This window comes from Engystomops pustulosus, chromosome 7, assembly GCF_040894005.1.
Source record: "Engystomops pustulosus chromosome 7, aEngPut4.maternal, whole genome shotgun sequence".
NCBI lineage: Eukaryota > Metazoa > Chordata > Amphibia > Anura > Leptodactylidae > Engystomops > Engystomops pustulosus.
The window spans coordinates 117,197,502-117,219,756 of NC_092417.1; the positions used below are offsets into that span (position 1 = coordinate 117,197,502).

Here is a 22,255-nt window from a genome sequence, read left to right on the forward strand (position 1 = left end):
CTTGGCCTGTAAGGCCATCACTAATTGTGACTGGTATCGCACCTCCAGGCGTGGGGAGGGGAGAGTGTATCCACCACTTCCAACGCAGTGGTTCTTTCTGCCACTTTATGTATATCGTGGGGCATCACTAAAATAACCTCTCAGGCTATGCACACGGCCTGTGAGTTCAAGCAAAGTTGAAGTACTATGCTGCAAGCATGGGTTCTGCATCCTCCTCCTCCCCTCCAGCTTGGGCCTCCTCCACTTCCCCCTCATCTGCTGATATATCCTCCTCTCCAGACATAGACTCACTCAGCACAGAGAATCTGGACCCCAGTGATTTACCTTGCCTCTGATTTGCTTGCAGACCCCGTTGATCATGTGCATTCACTGTTTTTACTGAATGGACAAATCTGCTGAGTGTGGCGGCAGTTTGTGCTCTCAGCGCCTGCCCTCCCTCTGCCTGGCTGGAAGCTCTGGTCTGGCTGCCACCCCACGACTTCTGCCGCCTATTCCCAAGCATTTCCCCACAGGGGCTCCCAATTTGGCACTGCAGCTACCAGTACTCAGGGTCTGCGCCCTTCCACCGTGTCAGTTTGCTGCAGGACTTCAGGATGCTTATAGAGGAGTACAGAAACATTAACTTTAATAAGCCTTAATCATGGTTCTGTATCATCAGTTTGTATGTAGAGTATATTAGTATAGTACAAGAATATATATCACATATGTAAACCTGATCTATTTCCCCGTAGGAAATCTACCACACGGATGCCGTATTGTACACCAAGCAGCAGTGTGTGTCCCCTGAAATAGGATCCGTTCTTCTAATTTTAGAATAAATCGAGGCGAACCAGCCTCAGGGGCTGCCTTCAACACTGCACAAGCCCCTTGTGGCTCCGTTGTCTGCTAATTATGACGTCACTGGCTCTCTGACTGGGTTGGGAAGAGAAGAGGCAGATAGTAACGCCAAACATAATTAGTAGACGAGGTTGCTAGAAGGGACTTCTGTGACATAAACAAGAGCCCCTGAGGCTCATTTACTTAACTTTAAAAGACTATTTTCTTCAAAATGAGGCCAAAAGAAAATAAAAGATGAATGGGTCCTACTTCAGGGGGGAGACACCAGTGTAATTATGCACGGTGTGAAATACTGCATCCATGTGGTAGATATCCTTTAAAGGGAACCTGTCATCAGCAACTGCCCTAATAAACCACTACCAGCTTTACATCTTACAGATCATGTTTCTTTCATAGCACAGCATGGTTCCATCACCAAGAAAATCAAATGTGAAATGTAAATTGGTAGTATAAAATCAAGGAGGTGGAGAGTTCAGTAGTGAAGTCAAGCTTTCCCTGCCTCTGAATACCTCCTACCATGAATTACATCATGGACCTGACTTCAGTAGATCTGGATAGCAATGTCTCTGGGTGAAAGATCATCAATTACATTAAAGGGGGCATTCTGAGACAGAGCGAGCTTGAGTTCAGTGTTAAACTCTCCTTCATACAACAAATTTACGCTTACTTCAAAGTTACTTTTCTGGATTATGCCACTACCCTGGGCCATGAAAGAATAATGATCTGGAAAGTTTTCCCCTGCTTGGCAACCTACTGGTAGTGGTTTATTAGGTACATTTCTGCTGACAGGTTACTTTTAAACACTCTTTAATGTGTATGTGCCACCCCATCATTGAAAAAATCTTGCTTGAAAATGGTCAAGAAAAAATAGTAAAAATAAAGTGAAAATCAAACCAAGAAAACAAAAATAACAATAGTAAATAATTATACAAGTTAAACACGATATAATTTTTCAAATTTTTTTTAATTAAATTTTTAGGTCTAAGTAAGCCCTATGTATAGATCTCTTAAAGGGATAGGATTTGGCTTCTGAATACAAGTCAGCAAAATAACTTTTGAATGAGATGTAACCTATGAGCAAAACATAGTAATACACAATGTATTGAAATCTCCAGATGAGTAAATTATGGGCCCACAAGCTTTCTTTCACAGAGTATTTCCAGTGCATTACTCATGAAAATACATGGATAACAACCCAAGGCATCTTGCATATGTAAAACACATATTTATGTGAGCATCAAATCATTACATGAATGTTCACAGTGAATGATTGTGTTGTCAATGTGAAATGAGAGTATCTTCTCAAACCTATACCCTTAAGGTGCTGGCTGGCTTACAGGAGAGTCATCCATTGGTAATGTTGGAAATTCTAACTTTTCAAAGATTGTTTCTGTAATGGGCAAGTACTGAGAGATTTCATTAGGCTCGGTATACAGGGGTGGGGGAACATGACTTAGGTTGCTGATTTTACTTTCTCTTGATGTGTATTCTCTCAACATGAATGTCTTGTCAGATTCATGGTAAAGACGAGTGTCATTCATTCTGATAAGAACTCCATCCACCCTGAGGAAGAACCTGAGAAGGAGAAAAAAGCTAGAGGGCATGACACGGATCTTCACACTCAAGCTAGACACTCCGTGGTCATGGAGTTCATCTTCAAACAGTAGGACTTCCTCAAAGAACATGATCTGTTCCCTGGTCTTCAGTTTTTCTGTATTAATACGTTCTGTTGTAGGATCTATGCTAAATATTAGGTCATCGCCTAGCAAGGTTCCTTTGTAATCGGTTGTATATGTCCAGTCATAAGGCTTCACAACTTCCTTGCTATGCTCACTTTCGGAGCGACTTTCCTGCCATTCTTCAGCACAAGCTACTTTCACAATTCCCTGGTTTTTATTCACTCTTTTAAGTGCATCCTTTGCTGTGAACTCAATACCAAAACCGGCCGAGTGTTGAATTCTTAAGACGTTGTCCCCAAACATCATCTCGGGTAGACAAGGCATGTGCATTTCTTCAGCCAATTTCTCCACATCGGCTGACTTCATAATGTGAGTTTTGATGGCTGTGACTTTCCATGGTCCAAAACTGAAGTCCTGATTACTGCTTTTGAAACCGTGAATCATCATAGTGGGAACTGGTCAGGATCTGGGAATGGAGAAAATAGGAGCTGTTAGGATTACAGACTATGTACAGAATACACTGATCATAAAAATAAAGATCTGAATTGTTTAACAGTCGCCAGTCACTATATTACATGACTGCAGCCAACAGCTGAGAACAATGCTGGGAACAAGATTCCTTGCATCATAGTTATGTAAATTGCACAATGCACAGTGTCCTTTCTTCCCCACGGAGCAGCAGCAGCAAACTGTAATCGTCATTACAGTGTAATCGCTGCTGTATCGATGGGAATCTGTGCATCATTTATCACTATGATGCATGTAGTCTCTTCTCTCCCTGGCACTGTGCTCAGTCTGTGAAATCCTGCCAATGCTTAGTATTATTTTTTATCACACGGGATAGGGCCTAACTTGCTGATCAGTGATGAGACCCCCACAGATCACAAAAATATTTTGGACCCCTCGTCACTCTGTCAGACTAATGTAGCAGACGGCCGTGCTTGACCACTTGCAAAATGTTCTCCTATTTGAATCTCCTCTGAGGTCTCAGCACTGAGAACCCCACTTATGAGCAAGTAAGGCCCTATTCCATGGATAGGATGTAACTTTTGTTCGTGGGAAAACCCCTTTAAATCCATTTAGTTTCCCTCAAGTAAATCCGCTGCACAGTGCACATAATAGGATGTATATGGTGACTAGCCTGGCAGCTTCCATCACATGGAGGAACAGCTATTTCAGTTTCATATATCTAATAACTGATGGACACAATAATATTTCAAAATTGAAAAGGTTTATTGTACCAAGAGAAAATGTGCGATATGCATTAAAACAAAATTTGACAGGTGCAAAAGTATGGGCACCCTTATAATTTGCTTGATTTGAATACACACAACTACTTTTTACTGACTTACTGAAGCACTAAATTGATTTGGTAACCTCATTGAGCTTTGAGCTTCATAGCCAGGTGTATCCAACCATGAGAAAAGGTATTTAAGGGGGACACTTGCAAGTTGTTATCCTATTTGAATCTCATCTGAGTTCACACAGTTAAAACTGCATTGCAATCAGCTTTGAGGTGGTTTTAGGTGCAGTTTTGTCAATTTAACAGGTGAAAAACATGAACTGAATGGGTGAATGATATTTGTGGAGCAGGTTTCCCCTTCAAAATCAAATTCACTCTTTCAGTTAATGTCTTTCACCTGTTAAATTGACAAAACGGCACCTAAAACCACCTCAAAGCTGATTGCGATGCAGTTTTAACTGAGGGTGCGGTCACACGTCGCGTTTACCGCATGCGTTAAAAACCGCATTGGAATAGCTGGAGAGTGATTTGCCTAATTAAACACCTCTTAACACTTGTGTTTACAAAATGCATGCGTTAACCGCGATGTTAACGCATGCGTTAACAACCGCATGCGTTAACCGCGATGTTAACGGTTGCGTTTTGTAAACACAGGTGTTAGCAGCTGTTTAATTAGGCAAATCACTCTCCAGCTATTGCAATGCGTTTTTAAACGCATGCGGTAAACGCGACGTGTGACCGCACCCTGAAACGTGTGAACGCACCCTGAGGGTGCGGTCACACGTCGCGTTTACCGCATGCGTTAAAAAACGCATTGGAATAGCTGGAGAGTGATTTGCCTAATTAAACACCTCTTAACACTTGTGTTTACAAAACGCATGCGTTAACCGCGATGTTAACGCATGCGTTAACAACCGCATGCACAATGCGTTAACGGTTGCGTTTTGTAAACACAGGTGTTAGCAGCTGTTAAATTAGGCAAATCACTCTCCAGCTATTGCAATGCGTTTCTAAACGCATGCGGTAAACGCGACGTGTGACAGCACCCTGAGGAGTGGCATCATGGGCTCCTCAAAACAACTCTCAAATCATCTGAAAACATAGTTGTTCAGGGGAAGGATAGTTATCTCAGAGATTTGAACTGTCAGTTTCCACCGTGAGGAGCATAGTAAGGAAATGGAAGACCACAGGACAGTTCTTGTTAAGCCCAGAAGTGGCAGGCCAAGAATAATATCAGAAAGGCAGAGAAGAAGAATGGTGAGAACAGTCCAGGACAATCCACAGACCACCTCCAAAGACCTGCAGCATCATCTTGCTGAGGATGGTGTCACTGTGCATCGGTCAACAATACAGCGTACTTTGCAGAAGGAGAAGCTGTTTCTGCAGGCACGCCACAAACAGAGTCTCCTGAGGTATGAAAAAGCACATTTGGACAAGCCAGTGTCATTTTGGAAGAAGGTCCTGTGGACTGATGAAACAAAGATTGAGTTGTTTGGTCATACAAAAAGGCGTTATCCACCACGGCCAAAAAACACAGCATTCCAAGAAAAACACTTGCTGCCCACTGTAAAATTTGGTGGAGGTTCCATCATGCTTTGGGGCTGTGTGGCCAATGCTGGCACCGATAATCTTGTTAAAGTTGAGGGTCGCATGGATTCCTCTCAGTATCAGCAGATTCTTGAGAATAATGTTCAAGAATCAGTGACGAAGTTGAAGTTACGCCGGGGATGGATATTTCAGCAAAACAATGATCCAAAACACCGCTCCAAATCTACCCAGGCATCCATGCAGAGGAACAATTACAGTGTTCTGGAATGGCCATCCCAGTCCCCAGACGTGAATATCATTGAACATCTGTGGAATGATGTGAAGCGGACTGTCCATGCTCGGGGACCATCAAACTGAACTGGAATGGTTTTGGTAGAGAGCAATGGTAAAAAAAAATACCTTCATCCGGGATCCAGGATCTCATTAAAAGCTACAGGAAGCGACTAGAGGCAAAAGGAGGATCTACTAAATATTAATGTCACTTTTCTGTTGAGGTGCCCATACTTTTGCACCTGTCAAATTTTGTTTTATTGCATATTGCACATTTTCTGTTAGTACAATAAACCTCATTTCAATCCTGAAATATTACTGTGTCCATCAGTTATTAGATATATCAAACGGGTTAAGATTAATAGGGGTGCCCAAACTTTTTCATATGACTGTAGGTAACAAAGATAATAGGCAAAGTTGTTTTACACCCCAATGGCTATTGATTTGTGAAAAAAAACAACAACAAACTTTTAGTTACTATCTAAGTAACCCTCTATCCACAGGATAAAGCATAGGAAGGGAATAGGTGCGACTGCTGGATCCCCCAAAATCCGCATTTCCCACTAATGGCACGTTCATCCAGCCACTCAAGTCAATTGTAAGCAAATGATGGATACTGGCAAGCACAGGTATCTCCCACACTCCCATTCACTGTCTATGGAAGTGCTGGAGACAGCTGATAGTTGTGCTTGGCAAATACCGTCACCTACATACTACTGAAAGGAGTTTCAGGATGCTTGCTTGTTTTCAGGGACCCAGCAGTTAGATCCTTACTGGTCATCTCTATCATGTGTAAAAGTAAAAAAATTGGGAAAACACCTTTAATGTACAGTTAGCCAAGTGGGTGTGTCCCTGCAAAATTTGATCTCAATCAGTGCTGTGAGCGGCAGACTATGCAGGGACACATCCCATTTATTTATTAAAACAGAGCTATCAGCAGAGGTTTTCTTTTAAAGGGTTGTTCTAGATGAATACTTTCTTTTAAAAGCAGCACCATGTTGTCCTAATTCTGGACAATCCTTTAGGAGTAACTTTGTCTCAGATTTTTAAATGTCTATGTCATGTAACATGAGATGACCACTCTACAATGGCAGGTGCACCACACACGGTAATCACGTGGTTTACAGAATATGATCCAAGTTCAGGGTGAATCGTGTGTCACAAGCAGGCTATGGCATGGCTCCTTATGATGAAACACTGAAGAGGCGCATGATATCTCTGCAATGTGATAATAGTTACAGTGGGACCAAGCAGGCAGCATGCACACCGCACTCAGATGCCGCGACAGCAGTAACGCGGGATCTGCACAGATCCCGAGTCATTCATACATGCACACTCGGCAGCAAGAAGAAAAAGAATAATTCTTAGAAATTCGCCACATTTCCCAGTTACGGCCTGTACAATCCCATCAGCATACTGACCATCAGCGACGCTCTCCTCTTTTCCTGCGAGATATCCCACCCCGATACATTCCAACCAATCAGGGCCCTCCTCGCGGAGACAGACAGCTGTGCTCTCCAATCATATACGTCAAAGACGTTCAACATGTTCGACTAGCCACTGAGCGTTTGACGGAAGAGCAATGAAACCAAACAACATCAACGGGAGGCTCTATCGGAGCGGGGCATGAGCAGCCAATGAGATGAATGGGTTGGTGAGAACAGACCAATCACTTACGCTGTTACATAAGGTTTACATAAGGGGGCGGTGACCAAACAGGAACTAAGCCAGACATGAACTCCCTGGAGCAGGCAGAAGGTGGGGTGCAGGGGCTGGGAATGTGGGGTGCCCATGCGTGTGTGTACTAGCTGTGGATGCGCTTTTCAGCCTTTATGCTTCATCTGCATGTATTAAGTTTTTTATGAGAAGTGACACCACAAATGTTGATATCCCATAGTGTGCCTGATGTATAGGTGTCATTACTGTGCTACAGATCTAATAACCAGAGACCTCCAAGGATGCCACCAAAATCCCTAATTCATGTTAAGCGCATATTTTGGAACAACACTCCTTAGACATAGCCTGGCTACCAAGTCATCAGGGCGAACTGCAATGTTTACATTGATTGTTCTATATGTTCATGTGTGTTATCTAATCCTGTTACATTCTGCCACCACTCACTAGTAAGTGTCATTGACCCTTTCTAAAAAAAATAGTGATCTGACGCTGTCTGACAACTGTAACTTATTTCATATTCACAGGGTAGAAGCCTGTCGGCACACAACTGTTTTAGTTTTATGTTTTGGTGGTAGTTGACTTTTTTTAATTCTTTCACATGGCCACATTATGTTGTATGGTATCATTCTTGTGGCTACTGTCTTCACAGCCACAAGGATGAGCCGACTGCCAGGCTGCAAATGATAGACGAGGCCCAAGGTTTTGCATGATGAAATTTAGGCTGCAAACCATGCTCTGCAGGACTGATTGTGGTCCGAGGAACTGCACGTGTAGGTTAGGGATAAGTGTCAGACAGCTAGTGGTCCTCAAGAGAATAGGGGACCGAAGATCCCTATGGATCCTCCCTCTGAATAAAATGCCAGTGCACATTTGTTCCTAGTAAGATTGATGAAAGCCAGGTTGCTTCTTGCATTTTTCAATCAGCATCCTGAACTGAGGACTGCAATAACAATGGTTGATATGTGCAGCGTCTGCATTTTTTTTTTTTCCAAACCTGGTTTCTTTAATATGTGCTTTGCAATAGACAAGACAATGTGATTTGCTTGCATTGTACCTATGATGGGATCTTTAGTTTCTGATCTACATGTTCTCTGTCTAGATCTAAAAGCCTTTGAGCGCAGGCTTACAGAATATGTTTCATGTCTACAACCTGCCACTGGACGTTGGAGAAGTAAGTGACATGCGTTGTAATGTTTTCAGTCTTGCAATGTAATGGATGCAGTCAGCTGTAAACACAGGGCGTGGAGGCAGACGCAGTTGCTTCTGTGTCCCTGTAAGAAATGGCAGCTATAACTCCAGATATGGCTTCTGTTCACTTTCAATGGGTGATGCCTCTGCAATGACAGACCACTTAAGGAACACAAAGACAATTGTTTCTGGTCCTGTGCCTTTTGAATAGGCCATCAATAGTAATCCCTGGCCGACCCCTTTAAAGGGAACAGGAAGATCATCATGTAATGTTAAAGAAACAATTCAAAAGCGCTGAAATTATTCACGACAGGCACGACAATTGCATTTTTTAAATTAACATGCCAGAGGCTATTGGAACCTGTCAGCATGTAAAAATGGCCTCCTGATGAAGCCCCTTGCATTTCTTTATACGGCTCTCCACTTTTCATCAGTAACCTAACAGGTCTGTACAGTGTGAAAGTCTACAGTATCATCTAAAAAGTGTGTAGCAAGTCCTAGATCGTGTTCAAACGATGCGTTACATCATATTTTTGATGCATTCCCAAAGATTTATCCTTGATCACATGCTGAGGTTACATTGAGTTTTAGCAAATACTGTGAAAGCATATGACAAAGCCTTTGGAATGCATCAAAAAATGTGACGCACCACTTTTTTGTGAATGCGCCCTGACTAGTGGAGCTGGCACGATACAATTTCAGGATAGTACTAAAATTGCCTGTCAGCTCTTAATATAATTTTTTTACTTCTACTTATTGACAATGCCCTTGTATTTCTGTTCACATAAGTAAAGGTGTATATCTTGTATCTAAATATTTGAATCTAAATTATGATTTTGTAATATATATTCTGCTTTCTTCTTATAGTGATTCTCATTGTAGTATCTGTTTGTACTGCAACTGGTGCCTGGAATTGGCTTATAGACCCAGAAACACAGAAGGTACTTAATTTTCTTCCACTGGAGACAATGTAGGATGTTTTGCTGTTTGGATGCATATTTTGCTGCAGTATTTTCAAAGCCAGTGGGTTCCTAACTTCTTTTTCTCCCTCTGCTTTTTCTTAAGCCCTATCATCCTTAGCACTTGGGCTCCCAATCTATTACTGTGTTATTAGATAACAAATCTGAAGGTATTTTCAATCTAATACATTTTCTCCTTATTTTGCAGGTTTCATTCTTCACATCATTATGGAATCATCCCTTTTTTACAATTAGCTGCATAACACTTATAGGGCTATTCTTTGCTGGTATACACAAGAGGGTTGTGGCTCCGTCAATGTATCCTTTTAATTTTATTTCACGAATGTTTGAAATTGCTGTGGACAAAGGGCTGCAGACCACTGTACTGTATTTTTTTCCCATGTAAAGAGAAAAAAAAAAAAAAAATATATGGACCCCTTTAAATTACCGTATAAACCAAGAACCCTAACCTGCCAGCCCCCCCAGTGTATAGCCTGCAGTCCCTTCCCCCAATATAATGCCTGTAGGAAAACAAAGTGTACTCTCCTTCCAACGCCCCCCGGCAGGTCCTTTTCTATCCATTGTGGCCCAGGTATCAGCTCTGTGTCCCCGGGGGTCCGTCACAGGCACCATGACGTCAGTAACTCGCTAACATCATAGTGTGTGCCGATGCCGTTGCACACATTAGAATGTCAGCGTGTGGCTGACCTTGCGATGCCTGTGATGGACTGCGTGGGGACACGGAGCTGATCCTGGGGCTGTAATGGATAGAAGAGGACCTGCCGAGGTGTGTTGGTAGGTGAGTACACTTTTCCAGTATAAGCCGAGTTAGGGTTTTTCAGCACATTGTTTGTGCTGAAAAACTCTGGTTATACTCCAGTATGTGCAGTTAGAAAAATACCAGCAGCATTGTTGGTACACCATCATTTAATGAAAGAAATATCCACAGAAATTACTTGAATCTGACAATTAAAAAATAAAAATTTCTATGAAAATTAACAAATAAAAGGCAGATATTGTATTTTAACCGTGCTTCAACAGAATTTAAAAAAATAAAACTCATGAAACCGGTCTGGACAGAAATGATGGTTCCCTTAACTTAATTTTTGTTGCACAACCTTTTGAGGCAGTTACTGCAATCAAACAATTTGGTAAACAAAATGGTATTTTGGGCCACTCCTTACAAGCAAACTGTTCCAGTTGTCTGGGTTTGGTTCATTATCCTGTTCCAATACCCAAGACCTGCGACTGAGACCAAGTTTTTTTTACACTAGGCAGCATATTTTTCTGTAGAATCTCTTGATAGTCTTGTGATTTCATTGTACCCTGCATAGATCCAAGACAACCTGTGCCAGATGCAGCGAAGCCTCCACAGAACATAACAGAGCCTCCTCCATGTCTCACAGTATGAACAGTGGTCTTTCCATCTAGTTTCCAATCTATGAACATAAATTTACCTTTAACAACGTTACGATCGGTGGGTTGGACCAGTCTGCACTGAACACGGAAGGAGCGTGCATGTATTACCAGGCGGTGGAGCTGAGAGGCGCTTTGGCACAGCTCATTTGAGTAAAGGTGTTTTTGTTTTTTTGTTTTTATATACAGGACTGCAGATGTGCCTGCATATAAGAAAAGCAAGGTCATCCCTGATAACAAGCAGGGGAAATCTGATGTTAGATTTCCTTTAACATGTCCCTGTGCCCAGATTTTTTTCTCAGGGGTACCATCGTTTCTGTCCAGGCCTATTTCATGAGTATTATTTAGTTCTGTTAAAGCGTGGTTGTAGAGCAATGTCTGCCTTTCGTTTGTTTATTTTAATAGACATGTAATTTATTTTTACTTTTGTAAGATGCAAGTTATTTCTGTGACCATTGTGGGTTTTTCTTTCATGAAACAAGGGATACAAACAATGTGTAGTACAAGCATGTGCACAGTTGCAGAATAAAGCTGCCTGTGTGCTTGGAAAGTATACATATTTGAAAAACTATGGAAGCTATTATTGTGGCAAACGGGAAGCCAGATCGGATAAATCAAGGCAACAATATTTACTGAACGTTGACTATGTATGGATTAGCTTTATAGTTTGGAGAGGTGGGATGCTTTACAGCTGACCTCACAGATCTCCTAGCATAACTGTTCCATTGGTGTCAAACTCAATTACACCAATATTGGTGGCTTGAGGGCTAAATTTTACTTGTACAACCTACCGTGTTTCCCCGATAGTAAGACACCCCCGATAATAAGACGTAGTGGGTGTTTTAGGGGGGTAGGCTAATGTAAGACGTACCCCGAAAGTAAGACATAGTTAGAGCTGCCGGGAGCCGGGTGCTGCAGCCTCTTCATGTCACTGCTGTAGCTCCTGCTGGATAGAAGATTATGTGACCGGAGCTCAGCTACTCCGTGCAGGCTCCGATCACATGAGGAGAGAGGAGACAGGGCTGCACAGTGTGGAGTCTGCAGCATGGAGCCAGGAGAAGCTTCCTGCTCTGTGCTGCTGCCGTCTGTGTTACTGGAGCAGCTCCTCCCCCTCCTGTGTAGCTGCTAAACTCTCATCAGTCGGACCTGGAGGGGGGGAGCACATGTCAGCCTGGAGCAGCCTCTACTCAGCCCTGCAGTCAGTGACACTGAAAAGTATGTATGTTTATGTGTAATGTGTATGTAGATGTGATGCCTGATCTATATGTGAACATTGTGTGCATGTTTATTTACATGTATAATGTATGCATGTAGTGTGTGTCAGTGTGTTTGCTTGCACAGTTCTATGGTTTGTGTTAAAACACCCATCCCCCCTCTGCACAGTATAATGCCCCCCCTTACACTGTATAACCTCCCACACTGTATAATGCCCCCCTTAAACTGTATAACCTCCCACACTGTATAATGCCCCCCCCCCCCCCCTCACACTGTATAACCACCCATTACACTGTATAATTCTTGGCACTTTCTTTTATAAAACTGTTTGGTGGTGAATACCATACTGTTCAGCCTGTTAATAAATGTTAATTTTATGGTTAAAACAAAAATTTACAATTTTTTTCCAATATAAGACATACCCCGAAAGTAAGACATAGTGGGACTTTTTGGGGTAAAAAGAATGTAAGACACTGTCTTACTTTCGGGGAAACACGGTAGTTCATATCTGCCTTGGCTTTCAGGTACATTCTCTGTTTAAGGAGAGTGTAACATAAACTAAAAATGGAAGTTGCACCACTACTGATTCTTGAGTTTGAGACCTTGGGGTGATGCCACACATGGCGTTTTGAACCCTTTTTGGTCCGTTTTAAGCAGTCCATTTAAAAATGCATGTATTTTTGAAAAAAGCATGCGTTTTTCAAACCGCATCCGTTTTTGACAGGTTAAACCAATTATCTTAATTAAAACTGCTCAAAAAAGGATGCGTTTTTCAAAAACGCATGCGTTTTTGGACGGACTGCTTAAAAACTGACCAAGAAACGGGTTCAAAACGCCATGTGTGGCATCACCCTTAGGCTTAATTCGTGTTCCTTTATTAATGAAGGGGGGGGGGGGGTATGAGCAGCGATTTAGATATTTTTCCCTCTATTAATAACAGATGCATAAAGGATGGTCCCTTAACTCTATGGGGAACACGAGGTGAACGGATAACTGTTCTGTTATTAATAAAGGAAAAAAGATGCAAGATATACAAAGATGGGGAAGTCAAAACAAAGGGGAGGATATTAAGCCTTTTGATAACACCAAGTTGAAGTGTATCCTTAAAGAGAACCTACCACCACGAATCTACCTATAAAGGTAGATCGGGTGGTAGGTGGATGTAAGGGACGTGAGGATTAGCTCTTTTTAGAGCTAATCCTCACGTCCTCGCTAACTTTTGGGAAACTTTATTGACCTAATATGTAAATTTTGTTATGCGGCTACTGGGGCGTGGAGTAGCCGGCACGAGGCTACACAGCGTGGCTACTCCACGCCCCAGTAGCCACATTACTCCTCCTACCCTGTTGTGTGCGGCGCGCAGCTCCTCATAGCTGCGCGCCCTCGTCCGACAAGCCGGCTACTGCGCATGCGCAGTAGCTCCGGCCTCGGAGCTGGGACTGCTCAGCCGGCGTTCTGCGCATGCGCAGAACGCCATCATGACAGACGAAGGGTAGGAGGAGTAATGTGGCTACTGGGGCGTGGAGTAGCTGCGCTGTGTAGCCTCGTGCCGGCTACTCCACGCCCCAGTAGCCGCATAACGAAATTTACATATTAGGTCAATAAAGTTTCCCAAAAGTTAGCGGGGACGTGAGGATTAGCTCTAAAAAGAGCTATCCTCACGTCCCTTACATCCACCTACCACCCGATCTACCTTTATAGGTAGATTCGTGGTGGTAGGTTCCCTTAAGTAGTTATAACCAGGAGTTTACAAACAAAGAAGAATATTTCTTGTAGAATTTGGTTTTATCATGCATGCAGTAAAAGATTTCTCCCTACAAAAAAAATGAACTCTTTCCAACCAGGACTGACAGTAGATTGGTGGAGATCAGAAGGTATCTGGGGTATCTTGTGCCAGGAGTCATATAAAGATGAATAGGCTTTGGAGAATTACACAAGCGTTGCTCTACGTAGAAATTGCCAATCCTAAATAGGATATGCTTTGTATTTGGTGGGCAGAGAAATGGTTGATGAGGTTTAATGTAGATAAATGTAAAGTTATGCACTTGGGTCATGGAAACAAAAAGTATAATTATGTTCTAAACTGTCAATTACTTAGTAAAACTGGAGCTGAAAAGGACTTGGGGGGTATTGGTGGATGGTAAACTTAATTTTAGTGACCAGAGCCAGGCGGCTGCTGCTAAAGCAAATAAAATTATGGGATGTATCAAGAGAGGAATAGATTCTCATGATAAAGACATAGTTTTGCCCTTATACAAATCACTGGTCAGACCACACATGGAATATTGTGTACAGTTATGGGCACCAGTGTATAAAAAGGACATAGTAGAGCTGGAACGGGTGAAGAGGAGAGCAACCTGGATTATTAGAGAATGGGGGAACTAGAATACACTGACAGATTACAAAATTTGGGATTATTCAGTTTAGAAAAAAGACAGCTGAGGGGAGACCTCATTACAATGTACAAATACCTGAACGGACAGTACAAGGATCTCTCCAAAGATCTTTTTATACCTAGGCCTGTGACCAGGACTTGGGGGCATCCTCTGCGCCTAGAGGAGAGGCGATTCTACCATCACCATAGACAAAGGTTCTTTACTGTAAGAGCAGTGAGACTATGGAACTCTCTGCCGCAGGAGGTTGTTATGGGGGACTCTATGTACATGTTCAAGAGAGGCCTGGATACCTTTCTGGAGAGCAAAAATATCACAGGTTATGGGGATAAAACATTTATTTAATTCTTTAAGGTTGGACTTGATGGACTTGTGTCTTTTTCCAGCCTTATATACTATACTATACTATGATTTTTAGGCAAACCCCTTTAATGACAGAACTCTAATATCATGTACTTTATCATATTCTGTTTTATACAGAGCGGTAATAAATACCTTCTGGCGTATACCCCCTTGTTCACGCATGAAACTAGTGATGTGGATCTATGCTAGTTGTCCTGGAGTTCTGTCTTTGGAAAAAAATATATTAAATCTAGATCTGTAACACGTCATGAATTGAATCTGCCAGAGTCTCTTCTCTCTGCGTGTTTAAGAAGGCAATATTTCCTGACAATTATCCTTTTTCCTCATTTCACTTAAAACCTAATTTTTCTGAACCTAATTTTCAGAATAGCAGCAAGATGTCGAACGGTTCTAGCAGAATACAACATGTCGTGTGATGATGTACGTATTATACACCTTTTTAGCACTTTTTTTTTCTTTTTATGAAGAATGTTTTCAGTTCCACTAGGGTAATTTGTATATGATGCTAAGAATCCCATCCCAGGCACATTTCTGTGCTTTGACTCTTAGGGTACAATTTCACAGCACTGAGAAGGGGTTTTTATGTGATCATGCTGAAAATTGATAATTGCAATAATAAATTTAGCTATTGCAAGTTCTAATAGCTTGGTGGTGCAAACTTCAAAACCACTTTTAAGAAGAAGCTCCTGTAAAGAAATGAAGGAATACTGGGGTAATTATTAAATTCTGATCGTACTGTGATTGCATCATGGCATAATCGTAACCCTTAGCAATTCTGCTCCAGGTTCGCATCATATTTGTGATAAGTTTTGCGGAAATCTCCTGAAGGATCCCCACATGTACATATTCTAGCAGGCGGAGGCTTCCTTTTTGTACTGTACTGTTTACTTTGCATACTGTGGAAAATGCATAATTGTAAGATGCAGCAGACTGAGCCTCCCCTGAGCCTTAAAGTGGCTAAGGGAGGATGGATGCAAAGTATTTCGCTGGCCTCCACTGACAGTATACCATATAAGGATAGTGACCTGAAAGCGGGAAACGCCCTGAACATCCAATCACTGGCTGCTGCCGATGTTAACTCCTGCTCTCAGGGAGAGGAGCAAGATGACATCCCCCACTATGTATATATGTATTGGCATATGTCGTTGCCCTCTGTTGTAAGGACACGTTGGGAATCCTCCTGTCATATTGTTGCAGAGGATTAGAAAAACAAGATATAATAAAGCTTTGGGCTATGTGGGATCCTGGCATTATACGGTAAACATATTATTGGGCAGGGGAAATATAAATGGATAAATGATGATTATGCCAAAACAATATATGAAACTGCTCAACTCCTTCTTCTTCCAGGGAAAGGGAAAGCGGAATACCTCTTTATGACAGGTTAACTTTAAAAAAAAAATCTACCATCAAAATCAAGCATGATAAACCAGGGACATTTTCTCACAATTTTATCACAATGCCTGGCCTCCTTCCTTCTAAACTTTGAAAACCATGCTAAAGAGCCAAAAGGGTGTTACCAGAGCACTTCCAATGATGTGGCTTCACAGGCCACTGCACTTCCACCTCTCTGCCTGATGGAATCACACCACAGCAGAGGAAGTTATAGCACAATGTGGGAGGGGGTGTAACAACTTTGAAGCTGCAGCTTGGCATAAGGATCAGAATCATTAGCATATTTTTAATACTTTTAGAAGGAAGCCATTAATAACAAATATATGAAGATTACCAAAGTCACAATGCCTGGATCTTTGAGTAAGAGCCCCTCGTTTATTATGCTTGATTTTGATGATATTGGAGGGATAGTGGTAGCATGGAAGAGCTATATAATATTTATATATATTTTCTGATAATTTATATTACATAATCATTTTGACTTGTACTACTTGTGTATAGTTTTGTTGAAAAGTTACGGCCACTTGTTTTAAAGTAAAAAATAAATAAAACTGGCCCACAATTTCTTTATGGACAAATCAAAGGTAATATTGGGACAAACTTTAATGTAAATACACAACAAAAAATGTAATCTTAAAATTAATTCAGCAGATACAAATTACTTGGAATTTGTTATTGTTATTCTATTCTTTCTTAAAAATTACTCCATCTCCAAGCAAAGGTAGCACAGCCGGTGGGGGAGTTTGCATATTTGCTGCACAGATGGCCTAAGCCTCTTCATGTATCTGGAGTGGTGAACGCCGGTGTATAATAAATTCCCCCCTCCCCAGTGTGTGTATTTACATTGAATTATATGGAGTTAAATCACAATCTTTCATATCAAAGATCATATATGAATGAGAATATTGGGGGAAAATAGTATGTATTTTCATGTCCCTTTGTTACTTGAATATTAAGCAAGCTGCCCAACTATAAATAATTAAAAAAATCTTCATCAGCCAATCTGCCTATAGTAGACTGGTAACATGCAGGCACTTACTTTTTTTTTCCTCTCTCTTCCCATCTGCAGACGGGTAAATTGATCCTAAAGCCAAGACCGCATGTTCAATGACATCTTCTATGACCTGATAAATCTTCATTTTAAAACTGTTGTGAATATGTTCTCTTGGAGATATTTAATGATGAAAGATCCATGAGACGCCAAGTGAAACTTTTCACGATTCATCCAAGAGGAGATCCAATGATTGTACAGAGTGAGCTTTGAGGCTGTGGTAACAGGGATACATTTTCCACGGTGTCATGTATTTACATCCTTGGGGTGGGAAGAATAACTTCTTCCTGCAGTTCATGTGTGTTACCAGCACATATAATACTTTCATTTGTGTTTTAACAGTATGACATAAAGTTAGAAGCAGAAATGAAGATTTTAATGATCTATATATTTTTTTTTTTTTATTTGTCCCCCCCACCACCCCGGCATTCAAAAAGTTAATTTCTGAATATCCGTCCAATGTTGTGTAATATGCAGGATGCTAATTTATTTTAGTGTATATTTGATATTCTCAAACATAGCCCTGGATGAATATTTTCTCAGCAATACAAGTTGGTTAAAAAGTGCTCCTGGTCCACTGACTTTTTCCATGCAGGGCATTGGAGATACATACAAGTTCTCTTAATAAGGGATGGTTTTGACATCGACTTTGTGTCTTAAAGGTACATTTTGGTCTTATTGTTTACTTTCAATGAATAAAAATCTTGGACACATGGAAGGTTGGCTTGTTACATCACATGAGCAGGACAGAACTTCATCCAAGGAAAGAAAATGTAATGTGCCTTTTTAAAAATGGCTGTGAGCAGAGATCTTCAGAACAGAGAGGAAATAATACAAAGTATTTTGGGAAACATAACTTTATACCTCTTTTCCACCTGGAAAACCAAGATCATGGATGGTTAAATGTTTGGATGGAGTGAAGAGCTAGACACACAAAAGCCGCGCCCTCTTGTATATTTCACATGTTTACAAAAACTCTCTAAAATGTTAATGTACATTCAGTAAAATGTGTTTCACACTGAAATGACATATTTTCATGTAGCTAACAAAACTAATAAATAACAATATCCTTTTGTTACCGGTTTCTCCAAGATTTGAGAGCAAGAGGTGTAAGGTGGGATTTGTAAATCAAATGCGTCAGGCAGAATGAATGGGTTTTGGCACACAATGCAAATTGGTTTAATAAATGAAAAGGTCTATACTAGGGTTGCACCGATACCTGAATTTTGATTGTGTTACGATATCTGGAGTAGCATCACAATACGCAACACAATATTTTCAAGAAATGAAATAAGCATTACCTGAAATTTATAATGTTTAATAAACACATAGAATTCTGAATCCGAAATGAGATTGCTTCTTTGCTATTAATTTCTATTTGCTTGTTTATTTCATATGCTGAGCATATATACACCAGGAAAGCTCTGGGCGCACACATAGGAGCACATTTACTAAGGTGCTCACGCCACTTTTCTGAGGTACTTTGCACATTCTTTCATGCTTGCACATGTATTTAAGAGGTTTCCATGCCACACATGTGTTGCTCGTAACCCTTTTGTGTCGCGGCTGCACTATTCTTCATGCAACACAAATGGGTGTTCAGGTGCGCAGTCGGACTGCGTGCCACACATAACATGCAAAGTATGACAGAAATGTGTTGCACGCCCATGTTAAATGTGCACTAAACTAAAAAAGTTGTGCACTTGGACCACTACACAGGGCGCCATTTTTCAAGAAGAACAGTCGCCACAATTCAGGAAACTGGCGCCCTCTGCACACTAAAAAGGCAAACTGCACATAGTGCAGTTTGTGCTGTTTTTAGTAAGGGTTCTGCCACACATTGCATTCTTGGAACGTTTTTAAACGGACTGAAAAAGCATGCGTTTTTAAACGGATGTGTTTTTGTAAGCTTACCATGCGTTTGGCTGGTTTTAATCAGTTTCACAGCTGCCTACACTTAAAGACATGAAGATAAACGGGTTCAAAGCAGCCAAACGCATGGTAAACATTCAAAAAAAAAGTTTTCAGACACGTGGCAGCACCCTAAATGTGCCCCATAGACTTTTACTGGAAAATAGAGGCATGGTTTTTTGCTTCCATCTGTCTAGTATATACATTGTGTACTGTGGGAAGCACAGGCTGAAAATACACAGCAAGCAGGAGGGAGGACCCCAATGATTGGGAAAACACCCCAAGCATCAGCAGCCAATTCCTGGTTTCTGCCAATGTTCACTCCTCCCCCTTAATTCAAGAAAGGAGTGGGGCGGAGGAAAAGTGCAATAATCCACCTGTTCCACCTTTAGCAGAGTTGTTTGCGTTGGGATGCCTTGCCATTTGCCATATAGTGCCTTTATAGTGCAAAGCCGAACCATCCCACGCTAACTTCATTAAATATAGAACATGAACTTCATTGTAAGGATTTGGGAATGTTTTTATGAAGGGTTTTTTCTTTTTTTGTTATTACTATAAGCTTATGGGGCATGGCAAGATAAAAGGTCTTGTAGTTTGTGAATGAGCTGATTCTACTGATTCTTCTACAGTTACTGATGGATAGAGCTAGCATTTCAAAATGCAGACTGTCCATCCCCCAACACCCTGCAATAGCCCCTTCACAAAAAAAACACTGCAGGATCAGTTTAAAGAGAACCTGTCAGGCAAATTAACCTCCCAAACTAAATATATTCTCATAAACTGTCATTAGAAAGCATTGCCTCTATCCCTTCATTGTCCCTCTACATGCCTGTAAACTTAAATGGGGTATTACCATCTGGGCATTTAAATTTTAATTTAATTCATTTGTCATATGTAAACATTTTTTCATTTGGATGTTATTGAAAAAAATGTTTGTGTGAAGATAATTTCTCATAAATATAGTCATATGATCCCTACAGTCTTGTTTCTAAGGGACCGTACCACTACATTTATGAGAAATTAGCTTTACCCAGGTAAAAAAAATTTTAATGACATCTAATTGAAGAAATGTTTATATATGGAAGATTAATGAATCTGGATGTGAATGCCCAGGTGAGAATACCCCTTTAAGCAATCCGGTACTAAGGCCGGTGGCACACGTGGCGTTTTGAACCCGTTTTTGGGACGCTTTTAAGCAGTCCGTTAAACGCATGCGTTTTTGACTGGTTTTACCAATTATCTTAATTTAAACAGATCAAAGACGGATGCATTTTCAAAACATGCATGTGTTTTTTAATGGACTGCTTAAAAATGGCCCAGAAACGGGTTCAAAATGCCACGTGTGCCGCCGGCCTAAAGCTGTATGCACATGACCTGAGAGATGTCCAATGAGTCATTATCATATTCAGCTGTCCAGCTTATTCATGAGTGGGAGGTACAGCCACACCCCCCAGGGCTTGACTGGCAGCCTGTATAATGATGTGAGGTGTAATGGTGTAATGGCTCCTCCATGTGCTTCCTGGTGCTGGCGCCCCCTGCAGCCTGTGTGTGTGTATAGGAGAGATACAACAGCTCCAGCAGCCATGTTGTAGCAGAACATGTCAAATACTTGTGTAGCTGATGTCTGTGTCACAAACGTGTATAGCAGAACATGTCAGGCACTTGTGTAGCTGATGTCTGTGTCTCACACATGTGTATAGCAGAACATGTCAGGTACTTGTATTGCTGATATGTGGGTCTCTCACGTGGAAAGTAGAACATGTCAGGTAGTTGTGTAGCTGATGTCTGGGTCTCAACATGTGTATAACAGAACATGTCAGGTTCTTGTGAACTGCTGTCTGTGTCTCACATGTGTATAGCAGAACATGTCAGGTACTTGTGTAGCTGATGTCTGTGTCTCGCACATGTGTATAGCAGAACATGTCAGGTACTTGTGTAGCTGATGTCTGTCTCACACATGTGTATAGCAGAACATGTCAGGTACTTGTGTAGCTGATGTCTGTGTCTCACACATGTGTATAGCAGAACATGTCAGATACTTGTGTTGCTGATATCTGGGTCTCTCACGAGGAAAGTAGAACATGTCAGGTACTTGTGTAGCTGATGTCCGTGTCTCACACGTGTATAGGAGAAGAGAGCATGCCAGGCACTTGTGTAGCTGATGCCGTGTCTCACACATGTATGGGAGAAGAGAGCATGTCAGCACATAAAGCACAAGCACTGTAGCAATGCTTTATTATACATTACATACATACATGAGCAAGGGGAGGGGGGGCAGCGGTGACATCAGTTTCTTTCTCCATATGCCCAGCCTCATTTGCATAACAAGGAAAAGGTGACTTAGGAATGACTAATGTATGAATTGATTAGATAAAGGCTGGGATGGGATCCTTGTGAGCTGCTCCAACAGGTAGTGGGTGACAGAAATGAAGACATGATGACAGGTGTACTTTAACCCACTGGCTCGCTGGGACCAGGGCTGAGTGGGTTAAACTAATATGCAAGTGCACTTGCACTTAGCCTGATAGAATTAACATTTCAATTTCACATCACGTTGATCCACCATAACTATGAGTGCTTGGCTGGTGGGAGGACACTTAACCCTTTAACGACCCTTTAGCATGTCACGGGTCGGCTGCGGGTGCCAGTAAGTCTTTGCTGCAACGGTAACACCCACGATCAGTGCAAGCATGGGCGCTGCCATCTTGTTGGAGATAATCGCTCCCCATTACCATGACAGTCCCGGGTCTTCCTGAGGCTCGTTATAATCCACTGATTACAATGTGTGATTCGCACATTGTAATGAATGAGTAGGAAATTCCCCATATACTGCCATACAGTAGTATGGCAGTATATGGTAGGAACAATCGGACAACCTAGGATTAAAGTACTCTAGGGAGTTTGAAAAATAGTAAAAGTTAAAAATTGTAACAAAAAATTATAATAAAAAAACCCTTAAAAATTCAAATCACCCCCCTTTTCCTAAAACTGATATAAAAATCACGAATGCATCATATATTGCCACATCCGAAAATGCCCGAACTATCAAAATATAATAATGTTTTTTCACTGTATTTAACCCCTAAAGTCGAAAATGGCACTTTTTTTAC

At 41.4% G+C, this 22,255-nt stretch overlaps 2 protein-coding genes across 8 annotated transcripts; one reads left to right on the forward strand and one right to left on the reverse strand.

Moving 5' to 3' along the window:
• Nucleotides 1-1,782: 1,782 nt before the first annotated feature.
• TIPRL (TOR signaling pathway regulator) lies at nucleotides 1,783-7,156 on the reverse strand. Of its 2 annotated transcripts, none has more exons than XM_072117674.1 (2): nucleotides 6,999-7,156; nucleotides 1,783-2,982 (listed from the first exon to the last, which is right to left on the reverse strand). In XM_072117674.1, the coding sequence occupies exon 2, from the start codon at nucleotides 2,961-2,963 to the stop codon at nucleotides 2,154-2,156; it is 810 nt and encodes a 269-aa protein (XP_071973775.1). In that variant the 5' UTR covers nucleotides 2,964-2,982; nucleotides 6,999-7,156; the 3' UTR covers nucleotides 1,783-2,153. The 2 variants fall into 2 exon arrangements, with proteins under 2 accessions (XP_071973775.1, XP_071973776.1); XM_072117675.1 differs by lacking the exon at nucleotides 6,999-7,156 and adding an exon at nucleotides 5,059-5,080.
• Nucleotides 6,819-18,582, forward strand: CNEP1R1 (CTD nuclear envelope phosphatase 1 regulatory subunit 1). 6 transcript variants are annotated; one of them, XM_072117678.1, is made up of 6 exons: nucleotides 6,819-7,227; nucleotides 8,354-8,425; nucleotides 9,310-9,383; nucleotides 9,610-9,803; nucleotides 15,154-15,208; nucleotides 17,253-18,582. In XM_072117678.1, exons 1-6 carry the CDS (start codon nucleotides 7,224-7,226, stop codon nucleotides 17,292-17,294), a joined length of 441 nt encoding a protein of 146 aa, XP_071973779.1. In that variant the 5' UTR covers nucleotides 6,819-7,223; the 3' UTR covers nucleotides 17,295-18,582. The 6 variants fall into 6 exon arrangements, with proteins under 6 accessions (XP_071973779.1, XP_071973782.1, XP_071973778.1 ...); XM_072117681.1 differs by having other exon boundaries at nucleotides 6,820-7,231; XM_072117677.1 differs by having other exon boundaries at nucleotides 7,226-7,335.
• The last annotated feature ends 3,673 nt before the right edge of the window (nucleotides 18,583-22,255 follow it).